The sequence below is a fragment of the Erpetoichthys calabaricus genome, chromosome 8 (assembly GCF_900747795.2).
Source record: "Erpetoichthys calabaricus chromosome 8, fErpCal1.3, whole genome shotgun sequence".
NCBI classification, from domain to species: Eukaryota; Metazoa; Chordata; class Cladistia; order Polypteriformes; family Polypteridae; genus Erpetoichthys; species Erpetoichthys calabaricus.
The window spans coordinates 109,481,685-109,508,930 of record NC_041401.2 but is presented as its reverse complement, the minus strand read 5'-3'; the positions used below and the strand labels follow the sequence as shown (position 1 = coordinate 109,508,930).

The window sequence follows — 27,246 nt, the reverse complement described above, 5'->3', positions numbered from 1 at the left end:
AATGTGGGCGGCACGGTGACGCAGTGGTAGCGCTGCTGCCTCGCAGTAAAGAAACCTGGGTTCACTTCCCGGGTCCTCCCTGCGTGGAGTTTGCATGTTCTCCCCGTGTCTGTGTGGGTTTCCTCCGGGAGCTCTGGTTTCCTCCCACAGTCCAAAGACATGCAGGTTAGGTGGATTGGTGATTCTAAATTGGCCCTAGTGTGTGCTTGGTGTGTGTGTGTGCCCTGCGGTGATCTGGCACCCTGCCCTGGGATTTGTTCCTGCCTTGTGCCCTGTGTTGGCTGGGATTGGCTCCAGCAGACCCCCGTGACCCTGTGCTAGGATATAGCGGGTTGGACAATGACTGACTGACAGACTAATATCAAATGTATTGCTCTTAAAAATGATTTTGAATTAATGTGAGTGCAGCATAAATATTTGACTAGTACTTATGAAATGGCTTTAATATCATTTTTTTGTCATATACCTTTTAAGTCAATATGATTATTGTTAAAATTTAATATGAGCTTAATAAGTTATTTTCAATTATAACACTTATCAATACTAAAAATGGAATTTGGCTGCCTCTAGAAATTCTTCACAGCTCCAGGAGCCTAGGATCAACTCACGTCCCCTTTCTGTAGTGAGTTAACATGTTCTCCCATAGTCTGCCTTGGCTTTCTAAGTATACAACACTGTCTGCCCACCTCCCAAAGATGTGTAGATAGGAATGGGCGAGTTGTGGATTTTATACATAATTACTGTTATGTAATATTTGGAAATACAACAGTGTAAGTATAAACTTTATCTAAGTTTAATGCATGATTTGTAGCTCTTAGAAAACCTGATATTATCCTAAAATCTTTTGTTTGCAATATATCAGCTTACATTGAAAAAGTTACATTCTTCCTATAGATGGCAGGTCTAGATATCCTCCTTGTTTCTTTACAGGATTCATGTGACAAATCTTTTTAGATACTAATGGAAATCAATCAGAATGTGTAATGAATTTAGTCGTGCAAGATACAGCTTAGAAAGTACATTTGAACAGGGGTGCCTACATCAAGCAATCGCTGAGACTTCTGGCCACCACTTGCTTGTGTACTTATGTATTTTTAGTCTGGAAATTTATTAAAAAATCTACTGCTGCCTTATATGATAATCAGCCTTCACATTTTGGGCCGTGCATAGAAAGGCAACGTGCTGCAATGAATGAAAAAATGGATTGATTATTTCAGGGATGACATTTATTAGTTTAAACAATTTGATTCTCATTTTGTAGACAGGCAGACTGCAGCAAGCAGATACAGAGTCTGAAGCTTGCAGGCTTCAAGTGCTTATAAAGTCACTGAGTTGAGCGTTCCCTTAGAAGTGTATCACAATGAGACATTTGGGATTTTGTGAGGAGGCCAGGGTTGTCTACTGTAAATGTGATCCTGCTTTGTGTTTATTATAAATGTCATTATGCAGTATACCGTAGTGAAAACGAGGTTGCCCCTAATTCATATTAGTCATTTTATCATGTTTTAACTTTTAATCTGTATAGAGCCTTTCTACAAACTTGTATTACTCCTACTTTCCATTACACTTCTATAAAGGAATGTAAACAAATTAGCAAATCTTATACAAATATCAAAAACAGATCACTTTAATCTTAACTTTGTATTAGAGGTGAACTCTGCACAAGAACACGTCATGGGAAAGGCTTGTTTAACTCTGAATTTAAGTACTAATTTTATAAGTAGTGAGAAACGTGGATGAAAAACTATAAATAGGGCCTTTGCAGCAAATCTGGCTTTATGAATAGCACAAGTGACACTTTGGCTTATTAGTTTATGAAAATATGAGAATCTTTGGAATGTGGTACTGGTCATGAATGAAAAAGAAATGAATAGAAAAAAAATATGATTTGAATACAGGTTTACTGAAATATTGCTGCATGAACTGAAGCGCATACACACACTTGCATGTATTCTGTGTTGCTACCCAAATGTTCTCCTCCAGACAACTATACAATAATCACAGAAAAAATATCACTTTAATTACTAATATTTTTTCAGTACATATAATAAAAAAGATAATATGCTAATCTGAATAACTACCAATGTTCAAGTTATTTTAGTTAGATAAACAAAGTATATAAACTCACCTGATATTACATTGCAATGTTTTCACGCCTTTGAAATACAAAGTACACTGCCAGCATCAATTTGACATGGGGGGAAAGGAAAAAATATGAGGCGTAAAAAACACAGAGGCAGCTAACTTACAATGCTTCATCAGACACAACGATGTATGCAGATGTTCTTTTTGAACATGGAAGGATCTGTGGAACATAGTAGATGGCCATGAATGAGGTGCCTTTAAAAAAATATGATTAGAGTATAGTCATATTCATTTGTTGGTGCACGTATTGAATCACACGCACATACTTGCACAAACAGTATTGCATCTCACACACACACACACACAAACTCATACATGTGCAGTCTTATGGCAGATGCAGACACAAGGAAACAAAGCTGACTAGTTATTCTTGCTCTTGCCTACATCGTTGGGTATGTGCTGTCTATGCTTTGTAATGTTTTCACGCACCTTGGGATACAAAATACACAGTCTGCATCAATATGATGTGTGCAGTGCTCTGTGCACACAGTGCTCTATATACACAGCTTCCACCGTCCACAATATGCCATCTTGTTTGTTCTCCTTTCTCCACATCATAATGGTGCTGGCTGCAGCTTTGCTGCTCTCAGACACTTGGCACACTTTGATGCTGGCTGCATATTGTGTATTATAAGTTGTGTGAAAACATTACACATAAGGTGACACTTGATGGACTTTTTATTTAAAATTTTTGCACAGCTGCCAGACAGATTTCATTCCAAAGCAGTATTTATTATTCGGTAAATTTGTTCTCTGTCTGATTTGTTTAAGTGCAGTTTACATGAATGCTAAGATATACGAGGGTAAATCAAAAAGTAAAGGCAATTTGAAAATTATGCCGTATCCGCAACAGATAGAAGCTGATGCAATACAACACAATTGTGATGGCTTATGGGTAGTTAGAACATGCACAGTGCAGTATTCTAGTCATTAGTCTAGTTGAAGTCAACGTCAAGTGAACATGGGACGCTCCACTGCGGGACTGCATGATTGTTGAACAATGTGACATAGTGAGATTTCTTTAGGCAGAGGGAGTGAAACCTGCTGAAATTCACCAAAGGATGTTGGCTTGTGCAGATCAGTAAGCTGTTTGGGTACGCATGTTGCACAAACTTTACAGAACCCCAAGTCATCATGCACTTTAGCATGTGCAGATCTATAGCTGATATCCAAATGTGCAGTATCAGGGAACAACGTACTCTGTCTTCTCTCACGAAGCCGTTCATCATTTGTTTAATGCCTGCTTTGTCTCATCATCATCAGAGAAGGATCAGGTTAGAGGAAAAACATTTTCACAAACAAACACATATCCTAAATTTCTACACATTTTTGAACATGATTTATTTTACTTCATTAGCATTTGTGATGTTCCTTTAAACTCCCCAGTGCCTTTAATACATTACATTCATGAGAAACTCAGTGCACTTAGTGGTGGACAAACATACACTATTGGAGAAACTCACTGCATAAATATAGTCCATACACATTCACTATTGCTTTTTGGACACACCCAATGCATTTTGTTTGTTTTCAAAGGGCCATATTGAATGTTGATGTGCATTTAGTTACATCATCCTATAAACATCAGGTTCATTTGTTAGCTTGGTGTGGTAGAATATTTGCCCCTCAGTAGCTTTTTGTTTTGAAAGAGTTCCTTGTAGACGTCTGAGCAAGTGTAGTCCAGGTCCTGTCTTATGGTGAGCAAAGCCTTCAGTCTGGGTAGCTCATATGGCTCTGCTGTTCTTTCTAAATATTGTTCATTATGGAGAGGATTCTCTCCACAGGCACATTGGTTCCTGGCAGACTCATTGCATATTTAATGAGGAAAGAAATATTTCTGGAATGGATGTGCTTCTGACTAAATATACCCAACATTTATTAGATACCATAGATGTACTGTTCTTCTCCTTCAGCTTCTCCACAGCATACATCCTGATGCAGGGTGTCTACATCAAGGAGCTCTGACTTACCGATCTGGCACTGGACCTTCAATGTCAGATGCTGCGCTGAAATTTCAACTTGTTGTGCAGGAAAAGATTTTGTATATTTTTGTTCATAACTCTATTTTTAAAAAAAGCATGGATACATGCATTACTGTTACTAGTGTAGAATGACAAATGGAAGAACATTTTGCAGGATTCTAAGTAACCTAAAATATTTTTTTTTACTTCTCTCTCTTATAGCTAAGAAATGTGAGTTATGTGTCAAATGTCATGTGTGCAGGTCATGCGGGTATCAGTGACGTGCGGTGAGGTTCATGGCTGGTCAGGCACTGACTCCTTCAGAGTCAGATTTACACATATATGAACCCAAAAAAGTAGCTTATTCACTATTCAATTGGCAGCATGCACTTTGACTACAGGTTATGTTTCATATCTCATCAGCATTCTTTACACACATATAGGTAAGGTACATATTTGGCTAAGATAGAACGTTACATTTATAGCGGCAAGAGAGAGCAGTGAGAGCACATTTGCTCTGCACCCTCCATGTTTACTTTCCACTGATAATAACTAAAGTACTATATAAAAATTGAATTTCTCCAAGTATTCACAATTAAACCAAAATACTATGCTTCAGATATCTTTATTATCTTTTCCCAATGGGGCACACTCTACAGCAGTTAAAAGACCTGTAACTCTGTAAAGGACTCTGCCCATTCACGAAAATATGTGACGCATTGGTCATAAAAACTGCACACCTGCTGCTTTTATGGGTCATCTAAGATGGTCAGGAAATTTTCCCCTGAAGATGTCTAACAATTTAACTTGTAACACAATAATATGAATATTTAAAATACAAATAATAGTAGTATGGTGAAGATCATTAGGACAAACAAACCTTCAGTTCCATGAATCATGCAGTGTTTTTCTCAATCAGTGTCTCCTGCAGGCTGTTCAACAGGGACACTCTCGTCGTTCAAGGGTGCACTCATTGAACGCTATCAGTTGATTGTGCACAAACCACATATAGATTTCTCACAAAGACTTGTCCAGAAATTACACAGTTGTTATGGATACCTTCCCCTTAGATTTGAAATAGGACTGGAGTTCTTTATAGAGCCTGATCACACTCTCAACACAAACATTAGGAGAGCCAATGGACTTTGCTGATCCCAAGGAAACATGCATATTCTATGTAAACAAAGTCACAAAAGTTCTTCAGCTATTCCATCCAGATTGTGAAGATATGGAAAAAACGGTAGGCGTACATGACAAAGGCCTCAATGTCATGGGAAACAGAGTCTGATGCTGTTTGCAAACAGTTATACTCAATATGATCAGCACAACCCACTCCTACAGTATTGTTGGATGTTTAGCAGGGTGAATATTTCATTTTAACCATTCCTCCTTTTACTAAAACTTCAAGAACTTCATTTAATTTCTCCCAGCAAAAACTCCCACAGCTTGGCATGCTTTCCCTGTATTATACTTCATCTCCTAAAAGAAAAGTGCCAAATGTGCCAGGATGCATTTAGGTGGCAAGCTGGCAAGTGATTCAAACGGAAGTGGAGATGGCGGGATCTAAAGACATGCCCACTTCTTCACTGTGTTTTGGCTTCTGAATTGGGCCTTGCATGGTGGCGAGTGCAGGTCATGCGGGTATCAGTGACGTGCGGTGAGGTTCATGGCTAGTGAGGCACTGACTCCTTCAGAGTCCGATTTTACAAATATATGAACCCAAAAGAATAGCTTATTCACTATTCAGCTGGCAGCATGCACATTGACTACTGGTTATGTTTCATATCTCATCAGCATTGTTTACACACACATAGATAAGGTTCATATTTGACTAAGAAAGAACATTACATTTCGGACAGAGCACATTACAGAGCGGAGAGAGCACATTTTCTCTGCACCCTCCATGTGTTCTAAATTTGCCATTGCAATTCCATAATTCATACTCATTCAATACAAATGAAAGTATAGAGTGGCGTACCAAAAAAAACGGATTTCAATTTTGACCTTAATTGAAATATTTAGTTGTTTTTGAAAGCTTTTATTTCTGATGCTCTAATCAATTTTAATACAGACTGTTCAACAAAAGGATAACAAGAAAAACAAAAGAATATTTTATTTAAGGACAAAATTTAGTTTTTAAATATTGGATTGTTTTTTTTCTTAGCCTGATCCCGTTTTTTATAAAATTGAAAACCATTTATGGTCTTACCTTTATTTAAAAATAAAGTCCATGCGCCTATCCTTCTCCACGAAATTCTCTGTCACTTTCTTGTAAAAGTCCTCCTTATTTTCCTTTAGTTTTAAAAATCTTAATTTTTCATTTTGGGAGTCAGTCGGAACAAAAATAAAAATAAACAGACCGCTGCAGTGCACTTGACTTTCTGATATCGCTAACTTATTGGCGCCTAGAGTCTCTGCGTAAAAGAACAGCAGCAACAAGCACCTGTTTGGCTCACAGCTGCCCCCTTCGGAGTGGCACGGTACTCTCTGCCTCACCTTGTGCTTTTTCATTGTGGTTTTATGTCTGATTAACAAGACTAAATAATGTCACATATTCATTAAAGATCTTAACCAGATTGTGGAAAGTCAGGGTGTATAATAAACGTGTCTGCAAACATTATATTGGTAACATACAAAGAGACAGCAACAGGTAAGCACCAATTGCATGCATCAACCCAGTGTGTGAGGGATAGCGCAGTCCAAGGCGAGGCTCGCTCTTCTTGTCGCTGCTGCACTTCGGGTTTCTCCCCTGTGTTTGAAAAGGAAATGCGCCAATTTAGCAATTTTGACTATAAAAATGATCAAAATTATTGGAATCATACAGAAAACAAATTTATAGCCCAGACCAGTGGACACATTTATTTTATGTTATCATTATTTGTTTTTCTACTTTTCATGATGACTCAACCGCCTCCCCTGACTGCATATCCCTGGCGGGTATTATCATGCCATAACAAGTGTTAGGGAAAATATCACGGCTGAGGGTTCTTCAATTGGTAAAGAATTGCCTTAAACCCAATAATAGTAATAAGATTGGAGAAACTTAACAAACTGTTGAGACAGAAATTCTAATCTTTATGCATTTTAAACAAAAACATCCTATACCTCATAATACTTCATTTATGTAATGTGTCTGTTTACAATTTTAAAATGAATGCAATTTATTTCTCGCGAGTCTGTGAGAAATGTGACTTTCAGGTTGGAGCGACGCACACTTTTCAATACGTTATGTGTGACGGAAAATTCAAACGTTCTTCTGAGAAATGCGAAACTTATCTGCCTATCATTTGAAACAAACAGGAGCAAAACCATTAATGAAATGTGGAACTACACTGGACAAGGCTTTAAACAGCTTTGCTAAGTGTTCACTGTGTAACAAAATTTTAAAGTGGAAATCGCAAGACAGTGGGCATAGCCTAAAAGGACAAATCATAATAGCTGGGTGTCATGAAGTCGGTCAGCATGAAGTTCTTTATCAGATGCCAGGAATCAAAGTTTTGACTGTTGATAAAATAAGAGCTACCAAATGGTCATCCAGGGACATAAGACAAGGTTATAAAAATCACATTCAGTTAATTGTCAATGTAATAACATATGACCACTTTTAGTTTTAACAAAGTATTTGTATATCCCACTCCTTCTAAGTGAGAGACTGTGACATCCTTTCAACATAACAAGTACACTTTAAGTGTTACAGTATCTTTCCAACGTACACTATCTTACAGTATCTTGCTCAAACACTGCAGAAGTTACCTGGATCACTATCTAGCTCAATTTACAAAGTTGTACCAGCACACTTCCTGAATGAGTTAGAGATTTTAATTTAAATTTTAAAGGGTGCATTTCTAGACAGTTTTCTTTTCTTTGTATATGAAGGGTCCTGTTTGAAAGAGAGAGAATAATATAATTATTACAGGTATTTTTGGTTTTACTTTATATTCACCCATTTCTTCCAATACAGGTATGCAGGAAGCATGGGCAATAGGCAACACACAAAAAATAACTCTAGATGAGGTGCCAGTTAACAGATCACATACACTTACTCTTCACAGGCCACTGCAGAGTCACCATTAACCTGTACGTCTATAAAATGTGGGGAGATACCTATGTGTACTCATCAGCTAAATTCATACAGTCAGCGACTGGGCTTGATCTCAACACAACAAATTATTGAGAGTCCTAGGTACTACACTGTACCTAGGACTGGCATTTGGTTAACTATTAAGTATCAAGAAACACATATAGTCTTATGAAATGTAAACTTGGTGTAGAGTGGGTACAAGTGGGTTTGGACTGAACTGCAGCAGGCTGCAGGTACATTTGAATTTTATTTTCAGTACCCGTGCAAGTCTTTATTCTGGAATCAGATATAGGACCAAAGATGCTGGTGATGGTGGAGTCTCGAGACAGGTGCCTAGTCAATCAAAGATGCAATGTTCGTTCATGGGAAGCAAATGGAGTGTTTTAGAATTCCATTTGTATAATCAAGCACAGTTTATTTTACATAATACCATTAGTTGGATTCACCAAGGCAAGGATATTGAGGAATGTTAGAGAAACTTAAGTACAAGGATTTGTGCCTAGTGGAAAGAGAGGAATTGAAGACGTTTCACATTAAACAGACTTAATGCAGGGAGAGCAGCTCTAGAAAACAAAAGTAACCTTAGAGAAAAACTAAATAAATAGAAAAATGATCAGTCATCTCAATCAAAACGTATGAGGTAAACTGCAGTCTCTTTGAAGATCCACTGTAAATCAGTTTCTCCATGGGATTAAAAGGTGTCATTTTGCTTGACTTTTCACTACCTTCATAATGGCTAACATGGTACAACACCCTAGTACTCCATGGGATTAATAAAATGTCTAATATAATCTAATCTAATAAAGGAGGGGTTCAACTGCAACTTGGCTAAGCTGTGCATGGCAACTTGCTCCACCACAGCCTTAGCTTGAATGCCAAAGGTGTGTGCAAGTGACATTGGACATGTGCCCATCTTCTTGAAAAATTTCAAAAACCCACTTCTTTCAATATCTGTTTTCCTGTCCAGGGCTGCTTCATCAAATGAACTGTCATAAAACATCATTTCAGCTCTCCTCAGGTTCCACATAAACTTAGTGTCACTTTAATTGTTAAGGTTTAAAATATGGATTATCATCACAGAATCCCATAGGGATGCTCCTAATAAAACTGAGTCTTAATGACGGATGACCATATCCTGGCCCACTCTGTGTACACACATGATAGTGGTGGAATATGGTAGTTTTGCTTTAAGTACGGATGTTGTAGTATTACATTTGAGCATGAGGAAAAACATGTTTCTTTCTCAACCAAAAATCCCAAATTATAGAGAGTTCAGCAGAGCTTCAGACTGATCCACATGATGGTGGACTTTGTCCATTGATTTTTTAAATCTCATTTGATGTCTGGCTGGGTGAGGATAGTGATATAGTTTGGTGTTTAACAAATTAAACTGAAAAAAAAAATATGTTCTTCTCTTCTTGTTTTTCATGGATGACATTTGACAGAAATGTACAGTACAAGATTCACCTTGTGCCTGCTGACAGTTGCTGGCAGCTCAGAGACTCTGGAGAGGTGAGATGACAACCTTATTTTTAATTGTTAGATTGGAATTTCTGTCATTGTTCTTACTCACCATACATTCTTTTTTTAATCTATTTGCAAGTTTCTGTCCATTAAATGTGAATCTTTGCTGGAGTTATTTTATATTTTCACGGGTTAAACAGGAATCTCCTTATCCCTGCTTCATGTTGATCAAAGAAAGTCTGTGTGACCTGAAGACAAGTTCTGTTTTAGGGTGCTCCCAACAATTGGCAAACTCTAGAAAGTATTTATTGCACTTTACAGGCAGACCAAATGTCTTTTCTGCCAAGGCCATTCATCTACTTTAACATCATAGAGATGTCTGCCAAGAGTCCATTTTCATTATTGTGGTATATTACTAGATACGCATTAGCAGAAATAAAAAGCTTCTGTTGTAGACTACATTGCAAAAATCAAAGAAACACACTAAAGGTTAGTCATAAACGTCCACATGGTTTCACCTTATTTGTCTGGCTTTACACTGCATTATCATATAAGACCTGCATTTGCTTTTCAAATGTTTTAGTTTTATTTTTTGTCTGTGTAGATATATTCCAGTACACCCCTGAAAGTGTAATATGTGTGCATCTGTGCAATATGAAAGCAGACAAAAAACACAAAGATTTGTCAATAATTTTCTTTCCCATATATTTGAATAGTCATTGATCTTTTTTGAGATATTGGCAAGGTGGCATAGTGGCACAGCAAATAATGCCTCAAAGCACATGGATCCTTATTCATGTTGGTGCTTTCTGTATAGTTTGCATGTTTGTCCTATTTTTTCCTGCAAGGACATCCAGTCAGATTGTCATTTTATAAATGGGCCTAATGAATGTCTGGGACACTTTGGCCACTTTTAATATTCATGCCCTCCTGTTCTGCTTTCTGCTTTAAATTAGTTTCCGTGAGGAACTCTTGTTGAATTGTACTGTGGTATAGTGGGTCTGCAGCTTTAAAAAAAAAAAAAAAAAAAATCGGTATAGCCACGTTGTTCTCTGTGGGTGCGATTGCATGACCACAGGGCGTTAATGAGGTAGTTGGAGCGAGTCGCACCTGCATGTGTGGATGCGATCGTTCTTGATTGGCTTTCTGCGGCGTGTGATTAAGGCGCTGCACCCACGGAGGCGTGGGGGGTATGTATATATACGGGTCGACAGCAAAAAGAGGGGGATAGATGGATTGTGGAAAAGAGGAAGATAATGGTGGTTAAAGGATGGGAAAGAGCAGTCCTAGCAGGAGGATCTGGCCACCTGTAAGGAGGAGACAACACGAGCAGGGGCCCTGCGAAGGGGTGTTTGTTTGTGGCGCTCTACGGGTTAGTCTACCCCACTGAATGTTCAGGTGAGTGGGGTGAGCAAGGCAGGTGTCCTCCCGAGGGACCTGAAAGCGACTACGTGAGCGCAAAGGATGAAGGGAGGAGAGCCAACCTCGCAGGCAGCCAAGACGGAGGTCGGCCGAAAGGAGCTCATGGCTGTTGGGTCTCCGCCGGCTGCGGGAACAATGGGTGAGCCAGGGAGAATGAGAGACGGAGGTGGGCTGAGATCGTAATAAGAGACTGCATTTTAACTTCTGATTTTAACCTCAGATTTTAATGGATTTATTTATTGATAATTGTTTTTATCCCCACTTTGCACTATTTTTATGGAATATTTATTGAAACTGTGGAACACTGCATTTCTGTTTTGGCACAACGGTTTGTTTTAATAAAAGCACATTGGCACTGATTGTACTATCCTCTGGCTTCAGCTGAGAATTGTCCTCATATGTCAGCTCATCTTGGTGACATTACCGACGGTGTCAGGTTCAGGGCTCCCGTAAGGACCTGCAAGGAGCATGGAGTGGACCTGCATTGTCATATATGCTGAAAGTAAATGTAATGTACAGCAGTAATAATAGTGGCATTAGCATTGTCACATGTGCAGAATAAAGTGAAGTTCATACTTGCATGGCTGACTAACCAACCTGGAACACTTCGCCTGTCTCCGAGACCATAATAAATATACAAGTAGTTGTTTTGTCTTGGTAGAGTAATATTAGTCTACTTTCCCCTTTTGTATTATTAATATGTAGCCTTTGTCAGAATGCCTCAAATCTCAGACTTCTCCCCACTTTCCCTTCTACATTTATAACCTCAGGCAATTAGGTGTAGTAAAAGACAAGCAGGAGTTAAGTTACACTGTAAATAATGTATTATTGATAATATTCATAAATAATAACAATAAGCAAAGTATAAGTGAACACTGGCAACCGTACAACCTGATAAATGCTGATGTGTAGTTTCAGGTGGCACACAGACTTGTTAGTTACTTAAAATGTCTCTAGTTAAGTCCTCATTTTGTGGTCAGCTTTCTTCAGAACATGCCTGTCTCAATATGGCTGCCGAGCTGTGCTCTTCATTGTGTTGTCCTTTTCAGTTCATGGTGTGTGAGATGCTCCATCATCAGTTGGTAACAGAGAGAGGGGGAGGGGTAAAGCAAGCAAATTTATAGACTCTTTGTTCAAACCCTACAGCCAATAGGGCGTCGGTACTTAATGGCTTCAGGCAACTTTAGACCAACAGAATTCTGGTGCGACACAGTGGTTTCACACCTGCCCCCAAAACTATTTGTTAAGGTTGTAACGGCCAACCCCTTACTCAGACCGGCCACTACACTACTAAGACTTATTCCTTGGATTACCTGAGGTTTCTTGCTCTAATTACAAGCCATCAGTGGCGGACCGTGCATTTCACACCTAGGCCTTCAGTAGTGCTCCGTCTGAATCAACCCGCCCCTCAAAAACTAATTTATGGTTATAAAAACCATCCTAATATGCAGAAATACAGTATAAAGAGCTGTTGCATTGCAGATAGATAACTCCTGTAGCCACAATAAATGCCTTTATTGAATAGACAAATCAGGGGTGAACAAGTTCCTTTCTACTGCAGCTATAGCCGCGACACACATAAAAAACATCAATATCAATAATAACTCATAAACTTGCAATATTATTTAGGAAAATCGCAACATTTTACTCACCAAAAATTCTGATTATTTGTAAACAAAATCCATCCTCCTCTCTTTCCTCAAAAACAGTTCAATTACTCTGTCGTTCAGATTATCCGTGCGCTTCAGTTCCATCACGAAGTCCCTTTCTATCGCCATCGAAGCTAATGCTAAAAGTCGAACCTGCCCTGTCGTATTTATGGCATAAGTTTTAATTCGCTTTAGGGCTGAAAATGTCTGCTCGACAGAAGCAGTGGACACGGGAATGGTCAACGCCAAACATGCCAATGTGTACAGCTGCCCCATGCTCTCATTCAGATTTTTCTGATGAAGGAAGTCAAGGAGATCAGTGGGAGATTTTCCTGCAAAATCATCCATGGCATACATTACAGTCAGTTCTGTTTTTAGCCGAGACAGATCAAAAAGTGCTCCGTGGCTCTGTGTTAAACTGGAGAAGGCTGCATGTGGAAAATTTTTCTTGTATTCCCAAAACTTCTGGGAGTCGAGGAGTGTGACAAACATCAGTTTTTCGTGGTCTTGAAATCTGGTCTGTGTCTGGCAAATAATATTGTCCAGAATCCTGCCATGGAGTTGGCGGTAGTGCGTGCGAGGATCTTGCGCTTGACCTCTTCGTGCGCTCGGAGCGCCTGCGGTGCGTTCAGTGGCCTCGTAGAGTTCCTCATATCAGCTTCTATCTCGCTCAACGGTGTCACAGAACTCCTTTACCCTAGCCAGACAAAACTGCACATCCAATTTTTTGTTCTGTAGTATTGAAAAGAGCATGTCTGAATACTCAAAAATGCCATTGAATGTGTGAAGCAAAAAACAAAACTCAAAATCATCCAGACGTGCTTTAAATCCATCAGCACAGCGCACTGTGTCCTCATCATACTCGTCATGATGCTCCAGAATGTGATGAAACAGTTCCTTTAGAGCATCTCTCTTCTCAAAGATTATTGACCACTCTGGATGTGTACTGCCACTGTGTTGGTGCCACACGAGGTAGATGCCGCTGGCAGATTTCGTCCAGTAGTTGCGTGTGCCGAGGCGATCTAGAAAAAAATGCAGCAAGGCCATTGAGGTGGCCGAAAAAGATCTTGCATTCTTTAAGCTTTGAGGCCCCTTGAGTCAGTACTAAATTGAGCCGATGTGCATAGCAATGTATGAATAAAGCCAAAGGTGCTCTCTCTTTAACTTTAGCATGCACCCCATTTAATCCAGAAGACATGACCGCTGCGCTGTCAAAACACTGTGCCACAACTTTACCCAGACATTCATTTTCCAACAAAAATCTGATGATAAGACCTGCAATGTCATCGGCTCGCTTCTCACTGGTAACATCTTCAAATCTATCAAATCGCTCCTTGACACCTGTCCCCGTTACGTAACGCAGGGCCAGTGCTAGCTGTGCTGCGTTGCTCGCGTCTGTCGTCTCATCCACCATAATAGAGACGAACGGTGCTTTTTTAACGTCACTTCTTATCTCTTCTCCCATCACTTCAGCAATTGCAGTGATCAGGTCGTTTTGTATTTTACCCGACGTCCCACTAAACACTTTATTGGTGGACAGGTGGTAAATCCGTGTTGCTCTCAGCAATGAGAAAAAGAAGCTCCACATAGTTCCCTCTGTTATTGGCGCTTTCATTGTGTCCCCGAAGTGAAAGTTCCTGTTTGCCCAAAAAAATGACACAGTCTATCAGTCTTTTTAAGATTTCTCTGTTTTTCTTCACCTTTTTGTTGTGGAGCTATGTTTTCCTGCGCACTTGCTCGTTCAGCTGTAGATCTACTCTGGTTTCCCCAAAAGTTTTGGAAAGCGCCGTTGCTTGTAAGTGTCCGGCAGTGCTTTGATGTCTCGTTGCTGTATTGGTTAGGCAAGTCAAATTTACAAACCCAGTGTGGCTCCAAACACCATGTCGACCAGTGCCAAATAACAAGCACTCCCAGCAATACAATTTGCAGGGTTCCTCGGACCCCGTGAGCCAGGGGTACCGCTCGTAGTTGGTAACCTGAAAGTTGCGGACAAATCCTCCTCCTGGTTGTGACAGGCTAGCTAGTTTCGGAGTTGTCCGACCTTTCTTAACAATGTCCAGCTTTTCTTGAAAAGTCCGTCTTGAAAATGGCCTTGAAAGTAAATCTGCCACCAAATCTATTTCTTCTCCTCCTTCAGCCATGGGGTGACAAAATAGCTAATACACCATCCTATCCAATCAATGGGTCCGAATACGGTGACGTTGCCGTACACCTGCTAGAGGGCCCTAGTGAAACCAACTCAAAATCTGATTGATTGAAGCAACAGTTTAATCGACATTTATTTTGTGTTAGAGGGCCTGCAGAACGGATTGTGAAGGCCTCCAGGCAGACTTCTTTGACTTTGACCCTGCCTGGCAACAAATGATGGCTGAAATGTGATTGGTTAAATGCTTTAATATGAAAATACATGTCTGGAAGCAGCACAACCATCGGAAAAGCTATGAAAAGAAGCGGACAGACTATTTGGAATTATTTAATAAGTATTCATGGACAAAATATAATTAACATCAGATTGTGATTCAGATATTTTTTTAGGCCAGCAGAGAAGGCCTTGCAGGCCCTGACGGAAGCCGTACTCCTTACAAGTTGTCTTATTTTTCCCGACACGACGAAATAACCAGAAACAGTAAATATATATGTAAAATCAAATGCGGATATGTATTGTAACTTGAAAAGACAGACAAATATTCAATAATAAATATATTTGTGCGTGCAAACCTCCACCTATCCCAAAAACACTAGTGACTAATTATATATATATAATAAAGAATATAAATATTTACATTAAATAAATACAAACATGGATTGGATAAACACAGCAGTTGAAAATGTACTGAAAAATGTGTCCCAAAATAAAGTCCAGAGGTTTTGAAACTGGCTGTAGTGATATTGTGCTTCCTCCCGACAACAAAACGACCTCGCCATAAAAGTTCTGGCAATGGTTGGAATGAATTTGAACCCTAGGATTTTTCGGCTCTGGCTGTTGTGATAAAGAATCAATAGTTGAAAAAGGAGGTAGTGGAATAAAGCAATAAACAGCAGTGATGAGTTTGTAGATGGATGATTAAATTGTCTTCTTTTCTTCTCGATTTGTCTCCTCTCTCTCTCTCTTCGCCTCTCGCCTCCTTCTTTCACCTTCATTCCTCTTTTTTAAATGTAAAATGTCCCGGATATATCTGGTGTGTACACAGGTGATTTCCATCTCAGAGCTGCGGTCTATTTCCATCATCCTTCCCCTCTGCACTTACGGGGACAACATTCACTGACGCACACATAACGGACAGTAAACGGGATGATGAAAACAAAACGCACTCAGCACAAATATATAATATACTATTATGTAGCCCCGCTACAAGGTGAAGCTTGCCAGCTAGATAGTTGGCCTCCATGCGGGGGTTGACTGCAGAGAATCATTTGCCAAACTTGTTTGAGGCACATCCCCAACCCTGTTGTAAAATTATAAAGAGACTCAGTCCTAAAAGGGGGGGAAGGGGTTCTTAAACCATTGCTGTTATTATCAGTGATAGACACTAGTGTTATTAGTTACAAATAAAGATATACAAAATATTTATCAACTTATATGCAAAATTTCACACCACAACAGTAGTGTTAGCTTCATCCAGACTAGCAGTAAATTAGGACTATAAACCATCAGGGCTGTATTTAGGTGGGAGTTCGACCCTAAAAAGGATTTTGCTGACCTCCACCAATATAGCCAAAAAAGTTGCTCTTGCAATCGCAGTGCATGTTTTGTTTTGTTCGGTCACTTAAAGGAAGAGACTTCATTTATAAAAATGGTCACATTGGTTTGAGACAAATAATGCGTTCCTTACTTTTATTATTACCTGCCACTGTATTTTTTACCGAGCCAAATCTGCTGCAGTGATTAGAGTTTCTGCCTTGCAGGTCCTGGAATGGGAATTTGATTCAATCTGGTTATGTGATGTCTTATGTTTTTCCCGCATATCATGTGAGTATTCTATGGATATCCTGATTTTCTCATATGCTGTAGTATATTCCAAAAATGTGCATCTTGCTTGGCATGAAGGAGTGTGAGGATGTGCATGACTGTGTCTTATGATGACCTGACATGTCATCCAGGGTTGTTCACTGCTTTGCATCCAATGTTTTTGAAAACGGCCTTTTGCTCTATAATGCAAAATGAGGGTTCAGAAAATAGATTTCCCCATTCCTGTTTAACACTGTTTAAAAGAGGTGATATATGCTTAAAAGTGGCACACTTCAAGGACTTTAAAGCTCACAGCTTTGGAATCTTCTTGAACCTGGGGCATCAATAGTCATGAAATAAAGACGGATTGGTGCACAGAGGACACAAAACAACAAACTACTTATTTTTTAACAAATATAGTGTCCAAAAAGTGTAGTGCAGTTCAAAAATCCATAAAACCATGATATGAAGGAATAAAAAAAAGCAATAAGTAAATAAGAGATAAAACAGGAAAAAAAATAAAGTGTAAGAATTGCCACTCTCTTCTCATCGCTAGTATTTAGTTCTTATTTTTCCTTGTCTCCCCTGCTCACCCTCTGGGTCTTCTCAGTGAGACTCCAGTGAACACAGTCCCCTTTATGCTCCACATCCCAGCCGCTTCTGTCAATAACCCACTGGGATCCACCGAGCCTGGCTCCCTCTTACTGCCACCTCAATCAGTCACCACAGGACCCCAGAGCCTTTGATCACCTCTTTCTCAAAATGCTCAGCAGGGCTACCTTCCCCTCAATCCACCACTGGGCATCTTTGACTGCTTCGACTCCTCTCCATTGCACTAGTTTGACCACCCAATTTTGATTGTTCTCTGTCTCCCCCTCCCTTTCTCATTTTTTTCTTCCTTTCTTTATCTTTCTCAACTTTCTTTCTTCCCTAATCTCCTTTTCTCTCTCTCTCTCTTTCTATCCTGCTTAGACTTCCTTTTTACCTTTGTGGGTGCAGGTGATTTGCTTAACAACCCATGGAGTATAAATATTAAAAAGCATTTGGCTAGTTTGCCTATTGTAAGCCCTGCAGCTGCATGTATTTGCAGTGGTGCACACCCACATCCACAAGCTTGAGGTTTTTTTACTAAAGAATCCTGCACCACCGTGGTCCTCAAAAAGGTAGTACCATAGTTGACAATTCCAAAAAGCAAATTCTTTGATATTTTTCAATTGAAGTAGAGTGCAGAGGTCTGTACAAGATGTGTATAAGAACAGAAATGATATTATGGTAGCACAGGACTGTAAATGGACCTGACAGCAATCATCTGGAAATATAAAGACCTAAGCTGGGGGCTGTAGGATACTTCTGTATAACAGAGTGCATAGAGAGACACTATCAGGAGGAGGTTAGGCTTGTAGCCATAGCAAATGTCCTGAAGGAAAATTCTCTGAGAGCTCCCCAGTGAGAGGTCATCATAGACCAGGAGGATACTTGCATTACTCAGCAACAATTCTAATGAACAACATGTAGGAAGACTGACTATATTTCTTGATCAAAAATATAACAGAAATGCAGGGCATTTGTGTATTTGTGAGAGCGATATATACTCTGAGATAAACCATTTGCTAATTTATGGACTTTAAAACTACAACTGCTCATTGTTGCTTTGAATTGTCTGCACTATGTGAATTGCATCTCATTTTAGACACCAGTTGCCTGTGCAATCAATAGCAGGGGATGGTGTTGTCACAGGAAGAACTTAGGCGTGGGGTCATGAAATGATCTGAATAAGGAGCAGCATTGTATGTCTGGCTGACGTAAAATTAATTTATAGCAATATAATTTATAAAACACATAAAACATATAATAACAAAGCATGAAGCTATGATTCCAGATATGCTAAAGTTGATTTTGCGGTTATCATTTATTATCTGCGATAAAGTCTTCTATGTACTGTATATGAAAGCCAAATACCTCTGACTCACTCATCATGATGAGGACTTGGGACTTGAAATTTGGAATGTAGGTTACCCTTGGCCCATAGGTGCTTGCTAAGAAACAGTTTTAAAACTTTTGTGGTCCAAGTGTGAAATTTCTTAGATTTTTAGACCTGTTTGTTTGTCTGTCCGTTTTTCACGAGAGAACTGCTTAACGGATATAGATCGGGTTTTATTCTATAACTAGGCTCACTCGCCTTTTAAGGCGACCGACTTTTATCCTCAATTTGTGTGAGCTCCATGTGTACACCAGGCATGTAAGTGTAGGGAATGAGAACATCAAAGTGCCCATTCATAACATCTCCCGAAAACCTAAGTTTTTTTATCCCCTCGAGTGCCTGTCCAAACTTGGAGTGTAGGACTCCATAATAATATACTTGAAACTCATAGGGGAACAACTCTCCCGCTGCCATTAGCTCAGAAATAGTACCATAAGTTTGAGACTTTGACATTTCAGTGAGATACTGAAGCTCATTTGTAAAAGAGATTCCTGACGGCATCATTGTAAATGGCTGATACATTGACCAATTACTTAAAACATGTCGTACAATGTCAGCCCGAATCTGTACCGCTAAAGACGGAGTTTCATGCACTAAATAAGCTATAGATGAGAATAAGCAAGCACCATCTCCCCTGATATTTACTATGCGGTGAGGCATTTGTACTCCATCAACATTAATTATTTCCAGAGACATAATTTTGTCTATTTTTCCAGCGCATCGCTCACAAAAGCAAGGGAACGATGGGAGCACCAGAACTCTGCTCACATCGCGTCGCTTCGTACCACAAGCCGCAAGTAGTAAGTCTGTGATATGCGGAATACCGCTACACTTTGCACTCACGGGATGGAAGGACAATCCCGACCGCTTTTATATAGTAGGATTTGCTTGAATATTCTGTTGATTTTGCGACCTTCTCATTGCGCTATGTATCTTAATTTACATTGCGGTACCGATTTTTTAGCGCGAATCGGGCTGCGGGGGAGAGGGCGGGGCCCTCCTCACTCAAGCGTCTGCCTCGGGGCTGAACCTTAACTCCGCTTAGTTAGCGAACGAGAGAACTACTTAACGGATTTAGATCTTTTTTTTATATATAATTTGCTTGAACATTCCGGTTAATTCTGCGATTTCTCTCACTGCGCTAATAATCATAGTTCGTGTGCAGGAGCGATATATTTGCACTATTTCAAGACAGAGGCTGCGGGCCGAGGGGAGGGGGGAAGAGTGACGTCAGGAGTAGAGAGCTGAACGGGGCCCTCCTCACTGTCCTGTTTCACTAATACGCAGGTGAAGCTGCGTGGGATGGCTAGTGATAATATAAATGGATTTGAAATTATTGAGGTTAAAGTTATTGTACTCTCAATCTAAACATAGTGGCTGCCTTGAGCTTGATGTGTTGTTATATTTGGATTAGGTGTGTTTGAAATTGAATGGGTGGGAAGATAACAATAACTCTGAAAGTACTGTATACTTCTTATGTTGAAAGGTCGTCACAGTGTCTGACTGAAGAAGAATGATTGCAGCTTCTTAGGCAGTAGAAATGTTTCTTTAAACTAAAAGTGCTCATATTTGTTTTCAGTGACATGCAGAATTGGAACAATAGTATAGTTTCTAAATTAGACAGGATCAGACTGCATTTTCTTTTTTCCTGTCACAAACATGTTATGATACTTAGAAATAGGCCAATGGCCAGGACTCTCTCAGTTTCCAAATACGTTCTGCTCTGATATGGTAGTGAACAGTAAAATAACACAGCAGTAACATAATGCTGGTCCTGAGGTGCCATGAAAGTATAAGAAAACGGCAAGAAAGAAAAATTAAAGTTAAGGAGAAGAGAAGCACGAAAAGAAAAGGAGGGGAATGCTGGAACATTTATTATCTGAAATATTATAGTGCTTAGTCTGATTGCACTTAGTTAGATACTAGGCTTTCCAATACCTTCCACGTGTGTCTGCCTTTTCCACTCTTGGTCTGTACTTCTTTCCTATTTCCCCACTGATGGCAAAACTATCCTTCAGAGACTCTTGGAGCGTCTGGGATTTGTATTCAGGAAGCTGTCTAGAAATCTTTTTCCTGGGATGTGACTTCTTGATGTCCAAGGTTGACCACATTGCGTGATTTTCTTTGAGACACTATTAGGCAGAAGTTCAGAGTTTGGGAAATTAGAAGGTCTGTTGTGTAAGGTTTTACAATTTGGTTAAGACATGCAAGGAAGGGTTTCACTGTACATTGAAGTTGATGGTCTGTTTGCATCTTACACACCAGCCGTCCCTAATTCCGGTCCAGGAGGACCACAGTGGCTGCAGGTTTTCATTCCAACCTTTCTCTTAAATAGTGACCTGATTTTGCTGCTAATTAACTTCTTTTAAATTAATTTTAATTGACTTGTATTTTTAAGATTTGTTCCCCTGAATTTCTCCATCGTTCTTCTGAATTTCTTCATTTCTTTCCTTAAATGGAAATGCAAACAAAAATGAAACGTGAAGTGAGTGAGCCAACAGAAGACCAACTAAGTCAGGGCCTAAAACTCCAACCAATTTCACTCCAAGCAGTTGCTTAAGTAGGGTCCGAGTCTTGTCATTAATTAAACCCATTCTTTAATTCCATGGCTTGTTGCTGCTTTCATTGTACAATAGCAGACATTTCCAAAATTGTTGATTTTCTCTTTTCTAAGAGCAGATCAACATTCCTGAGACCTTCACCTTTCTTTGTTTTCAGATATTGTATGATGCACACAGTTTGCTGGTTATGTTTTGGTTCATTTTGTATCTCATTATTGCTTGGTAGCTAATTAAGGAAAAAGAAACAATTAAGAGGTCTGAGTCTTCAAGAGCAATCGATTAGAATTAATTCAAAAGAAGTTAATTATCAGCACAAAGAGATCACTAATTGAGAAAAGGGTTGAGAATGAAAACCTGCAGCCACTGTGGTCCTGTAGGGCCAGAGTTATGGACCCCTGTTATACATGTATGCAGACATAAATCTCTGGACTGGCATTACACAAATCATACACAAAAGCTACTACTTTAAATCCTATGAAAAACACCATTAAGCATACCAGATCTGTAGTTGAAAGTGTCAGAAAGTATTGGATCTTTCAAGAAATTCCGTATCTATTGTTCTTTTTAAACAGGGATTTCCAATAATCCTTCCTTCAGCTTTTACAGGTCAATAGTTGGGTGGAGAAAAACTTGTATTTTTTACTTGAACACAGTATGGTATTGATTTATTCGATGGTGTTATGGTACTTGTTTTCATTCAATATTTTATTTGTTTCAGAGCTCTGAAGTGTAAAAAGGTAATAAATGGCATCATCCCGATGTAATCTGCGTAAGTATATTTTTTACCAGGCAAATTTTTCTTCTTTAATTTTGGATAATTAAAGTATTTTGACAAGGGTCACCTAATATCCAGCAGGGTTGTAATGGTGCATGTATCAAAGGTCAGTAGCCTTATTTTTAATCTAGACATGAAAATCATTTTAACATAAAGGGTCCAGAATTGTATCATTGCCTTTAGGTTTGAAGTCTGTTTTCATGCCTGTCCAAGTTAAGGTGCATTTCCTCAGGGTTTCTTTCATAGTCTGAAAAACTTAAGGCAGAGTTAAATTTTTCCACTTAATTTTGTTAATAAGTCTAGGTTTTCGAAATATGTCATTATATTCTGTAGTTTGGAATGAGAGGTGGCTGATTATCTAAATAGGATGGGGCACATTTTGTTATGAGGCACAACAGTTAACAGCTGCAGGGTCCAGAGTTCAATTTCCATCCTGATCTCTATCTATATGTGCTTGGCCGGTACACTGTCTCCATTTTGTGCATAGGTTTTCTCCATATATTGTGGTTTCCGCTGACTTCCTGAAGATGTGTCAATAAATCTGCATAATATGAAGCAGTGTGGGTGTGAGTACGAATTTTGACGGACTGGCATTCTGTTCAGAAGTGGTTCTTTCATTGCGTACAATACTTTCAGCACAGTCTTCTGCTCTGTGTGATAATGTTTTAGAGAATGTTTTAGAGAATCACAGCTCTGTGTGATAATGTTTCAGAGAATGTGTATTCTGAAAAAGCATAGATGTGCCTTTTTGTTATTGATTCTAAGCTAACAATGAAATTCTGCTGTTATGTGTTTCTGGCAGCTTGGAGTCTCATTGTTTGTAATGAAGTATGCAGCATGGAGCAGTCATCATGTAGAGTTTCACTTTTTATACTTTAGCCCTCATTTTTAGTCTTTTATTTTCAAACATTTACATTTACCAGTATGAAATTATTTGTATAGTTACTGGGACAGCAATGACTAGCAGACATAGCCTGAATTGTGTGCTTCTGATGTCAGTCATGCCATTTTGCGTATGACTGCTGGTGTGATGGTAGACGACCATTCAACATATTTTTGGAAGGTATAAGTCGATGTGTTTAAGGTCACATATTAGTAATTTCTAGAGACTCTCTTGCTTCTCCTTTTGAGCTTCAGAAATGATGATTTATCTTAGGCTAACACACTGACTTCTAGTACAGTTAGAGCAAAACTCGTCCATCTGGGAGATGTCTCTGCCTGGAATAACAGACGTCCAATGTCGATTGGAGAAACTTGAGGAATGGAGGATGCAGCTGAATGCAGCAAGTGTAGCTAATTTGTCAGTGTTGTAACTAAATCAGTTATAATGGCATGGTTTAGCAGATATTGACAAATGCTAATTAATCTTCTGTGGCCTGTGGTAAAAGACACAATCTGTTTTCTGCTGAGCAAACTGAACATTCCTTCAGTTTAAAGAGACGATGCACAAATGGAGGAGGTTTAGCTGCAATAACAGTTCAGTAAAAGCTCATTTAGGGTAGATGACTACCAGCATCAATGGCTTTCACTGGGCCACCCAAACACTTTAAACACTCCAGTATAGCTTTGGAAGTATGCTTAGGATCATTAACCAGCTGAATATGTTTTCAAGCTTCATTTTTTGGCAGATTGAAACTTTCTTACAATTTTTTTCAGTACTGATCTCTATCCATTCTGCCTTTAACATAAAGAAGATTTTCTCATCTGTTAGTGGGTAGCACCAATATGCTATATTTCTGCCTCCACCATACTTAATCACACAAATTAGCTTTTATTTGTGAATTGGTGGCATGCTTTACATCTCAATCTCAAAAACTCAATTTTGGCTTTACATGACCACAAGACTTTTTCCTAAAGCCTAGTCTTTTCACTCTTGTGCTTTCATGGCTTCTACAGATGGGTTTTTCAGATGTCAATGACTGTTATTTCCTTATTGCGGAGCCAACAGTCTCAGTATAAAATATAAACACAATGAAATGCTTCAGTACATTTTTTCTAACATATGCATGTTCATTATTTTATCACAGGCTTACTTAGAATGTTCTGGTCTTCGTTGATATGTTTCCTTCAGATTCATTTTGGGCCTAATGATTCCTAAACAGACTGATGTTTTTATTCAGAAACTCTTAGAGTGATCTTAGTGGTGCACCGGCAGAGGCTGCTGGAAATTTAATTACATTATCGTTAGGGTGATTTCTTTTACACGTGAGAACATAAATAGTGTTCAGGTATAAATGTACAGTGGCAGACTAAACATCTAATGTAGGTGCTAAAATTAATAGCAAAAATGTCCTCCATCCTAGTCCTAGATTTGTAGGTGTCAGTTGGGCCGTTTCTTCCTCTGGAAATTTCAGATTGACTCCTCAGTCTTCGAAGCATTTGATAGATATTTCATCAGGTGCATGCTTGGGGACTTGGGTGGTGTTAATCAACATTTTCTCAACAAAGAATATTAGTTTTAGCAAAACTAAAGCATTAAAGGAAAAACTAAAATGTGCATATTATAGAGACGTGTGAAAGAATGCACCTACATCCAAATAACCCACTACAAATTCTACAACTTATTGGGGATTGTTTAAATTTTACAAAGTGGTAGTTTTGTAGTAATGTTATTTTGGAAAATGTTTCCCATGTCAAAATGAAGATGGTTATTACAGTGTTGGTTTGTATTGTGGGGGTGATTGGGGAGGGTGGAGAGGGTGCTCTGTTTTGAGAATCTTATTGTTTTTGCATTTTATCATTTTCCATGTATGGAAAATTATTTTGCATTGTTTATTTATTTTTATCCTTATAAGCGCATGCTTCCAGCCTCTCTCTCTCTCTTATAATGATGACATCACTCTACCACCATTTTTGTTGACATTTGTGCTACCGTTCTGCAGTGTTTTCTGATACTGGGAGTCATTTTGTGTTCCCATTACTATCACAACCAACTGACGCAATGTCATTACATGCCAGCTAATTAAGATGGCAACGCTGTATTTAATTTATCCTAGTTTGGGGATAGAAACAGCAAATCTTCTCTGAGTAAACTCATGTTTATTTTGGTTAGGAATCTATCTTTGGTTAGTCTGACACTATACATATATATAGTTACCAGGGGGTTCACCCACTGTTCGCTTCACTCGCCAACCCCCCTGGCCACTTCTCGTCTCTGCCACTCGCGTTGTGAAGAGGGGGGCTGAACGCACCCCAAGCAGATGTGGTCACTCCTCTGAAACCCCCTCTTAAATGGTGATACAATGGGAAACAAATACAGTTTTCTTTTTACCTCCTCTTTGCTCAATCAGCTGCTGTCTTGCTGCTGCTACCGTGCCACGTGATCTGCATCTCGTGCAGTGCTTCGAACATTTAAAAGCCTGTACAGCAGCCGTCCTACTCTTTGTCTTTTATTTCCAGCCCCAGGCGTGGTTAAATCTCTTGGCACAGTCTTGTCTCGTGGGGCTTGAGTTCTTGATATTTTTTAGTTTATAATTTAAAAATTGGATAAGAATCTGAAAATCTAGCAATATCATATTAAAGTTCGATAAATTTTGTAAAGAATGATACCAAACATATATATGTAGGTTTTAAAATAAGTCCGATTTAAAGCATGACAAAAAACGTCACATAAAAACGTCACATAAAATCGTTGCACAAAATTGTTACACTTTTAGGCTTAGGATTTTATATATATATAGAGTAGATATATAGTTTTCCTATAGTTTAGGAAAAAATGTAACAAAATCATAATAGTCTGCATGCTTAATTCTGTTCTGTCTTTCTCCAAATTTGTTACTTTGCTGCTCTTGTTAGTTTTTCAGATATTTGACCCATGATAGTTTTCCCCTGGAATTCTCTTTTCTATCTCCTGGTCGTTACTTGTCATAATAAATTTGGTGCTTTTAGTCTTTTTCTAACACCCTGCTCATTCCATATTGCCCATGATTACATCAAAGGTTCTTTTGGCCATTCAAATGCACTCCATTATTGTTAAAGCCTACTGCTAAGTCTGGGTGCAGATACAGGTCTCCTTCTGGGCAAATTTTGTTTTGTATTTATAAATTTATTTCTGTGTAAGTTGTTTATAAAAGGAAAATACATTTATTTTAACTGAATCTATATGTGCTCCTCAGGTATCCAAGGGGATGAAAACCTGAAGACAATGATGGAGGGAACTGTAATGAGAAAAGTAAAGTCCCGGACTTGGAAGAAACAGCGTCATTTCAAGCTTCAGGAAGATTGCATGACCATTTGGTACAAATCAAAGAAGACTGGCCATTCACACTCCACTTGTGAGTAGTTGTAGTGTTGCTCAGAAATAAAAAGTGCTCTGTGCTCATGCCTTTCACTTACAGTATATCAAAGCAACTTATGATTTAAGAATGGTATGGGTTTCCTCCGGGTGCTCCGGTTTCCTCCCACAGTCCAAAGACATGCAGGTTAGGTGGATTGGCGATTCTAAATTGGCCCTAGTGTGTGCTTGGTGTGTGGGTGTGTTTGTGTGTGTCCTGCGGTGGGTTGGCACCCTGCCCGGGATTGTTTCCTGCCTTGTGCCCTGTGTTGGCTGGGATTGGCTCCAGCAGACCCCCGTGGCCCTGTGTTCGGATTCAGCGGGTTGGAAAATGGATGGATGGATGGATGGATCCTGATGTAAATACAATGACACTATTTGAGGCATCGTTGCATTTCTACTCATTAAGGAAGGCAATATTGCATTGCCTAAATATGAGCTGCCTTTCAGTAGATGGGAGCAAATGAGTACAGTAGAAAGTAGAAGCTGAAATAAATGGTTTTGTTCAAACTTTATTATTACACAACATTGAGGCATTTGTTTTCATGATTTTTATCTTTTTTTCAATATGTCATAAGCGATTGAATTAGGTTTTATATTTTTTATTTTATTTTAACTAAGCTACATCCCTCTATTTGTTATGCATATGTGCTTTACTTTACTGATGCAGGGTTAGCCCTATCCCAGTTATCATTGTAGCCATTGTAGGACATACTTACTGTGAGGCAGTTAGGGGTAATCGATTAACCCAATGCATACATTTTTGGAATGTACGAAAAACCCAAGCACGGATACGGAAAAAACAAATCTGCAAACTTCATGCAGACACTGACCAAGCTTGCGATTTAATTCCAAACTCTTAGAGCTGTGAGGAAACAGAACTACCCACTCCATCACACTACTTTTTAATTAATTATAAATTAAAAAATGTACCAATGCAGTAATTTATAATTAGGCTTATAATCATAGAATGGATTATTTGAAA

The 27,246-nt window shown here is 39.0% G+C and overlaps 1 protein-coding gene across 1 annotated transcript in view; it reads left to right on the top strand.

Annotated features, from left to right (window-relative positions):
- Window positions 1-27,246, top strand: part of plcd4b (phospholipase C, delta 4b) — a 125,565-nt gene that overhangs the window by 1,547 nt on the left and 96,772 nt on the right. Inside the window, exons 2-4 of the mRNA XM_028808341.2 lie at window positions 9,633-9,699; window positions 21,932-21,982; window positions 26,104-26,262. Coding sequence (XP_028664174.2) covers window positions 21,958-21,982; window positions 26,104-26,262 — 184 coding nt within the window. The 5' untranslated portion in view covers window positions 9,633-9,699; window positions 21,932-21,957. The remainder of the gene's footprint in view (window positions 1-9,632; window positions 9,700-21,931; window positions 21,983-26,103; window positions 26,263-27,246) is intronic.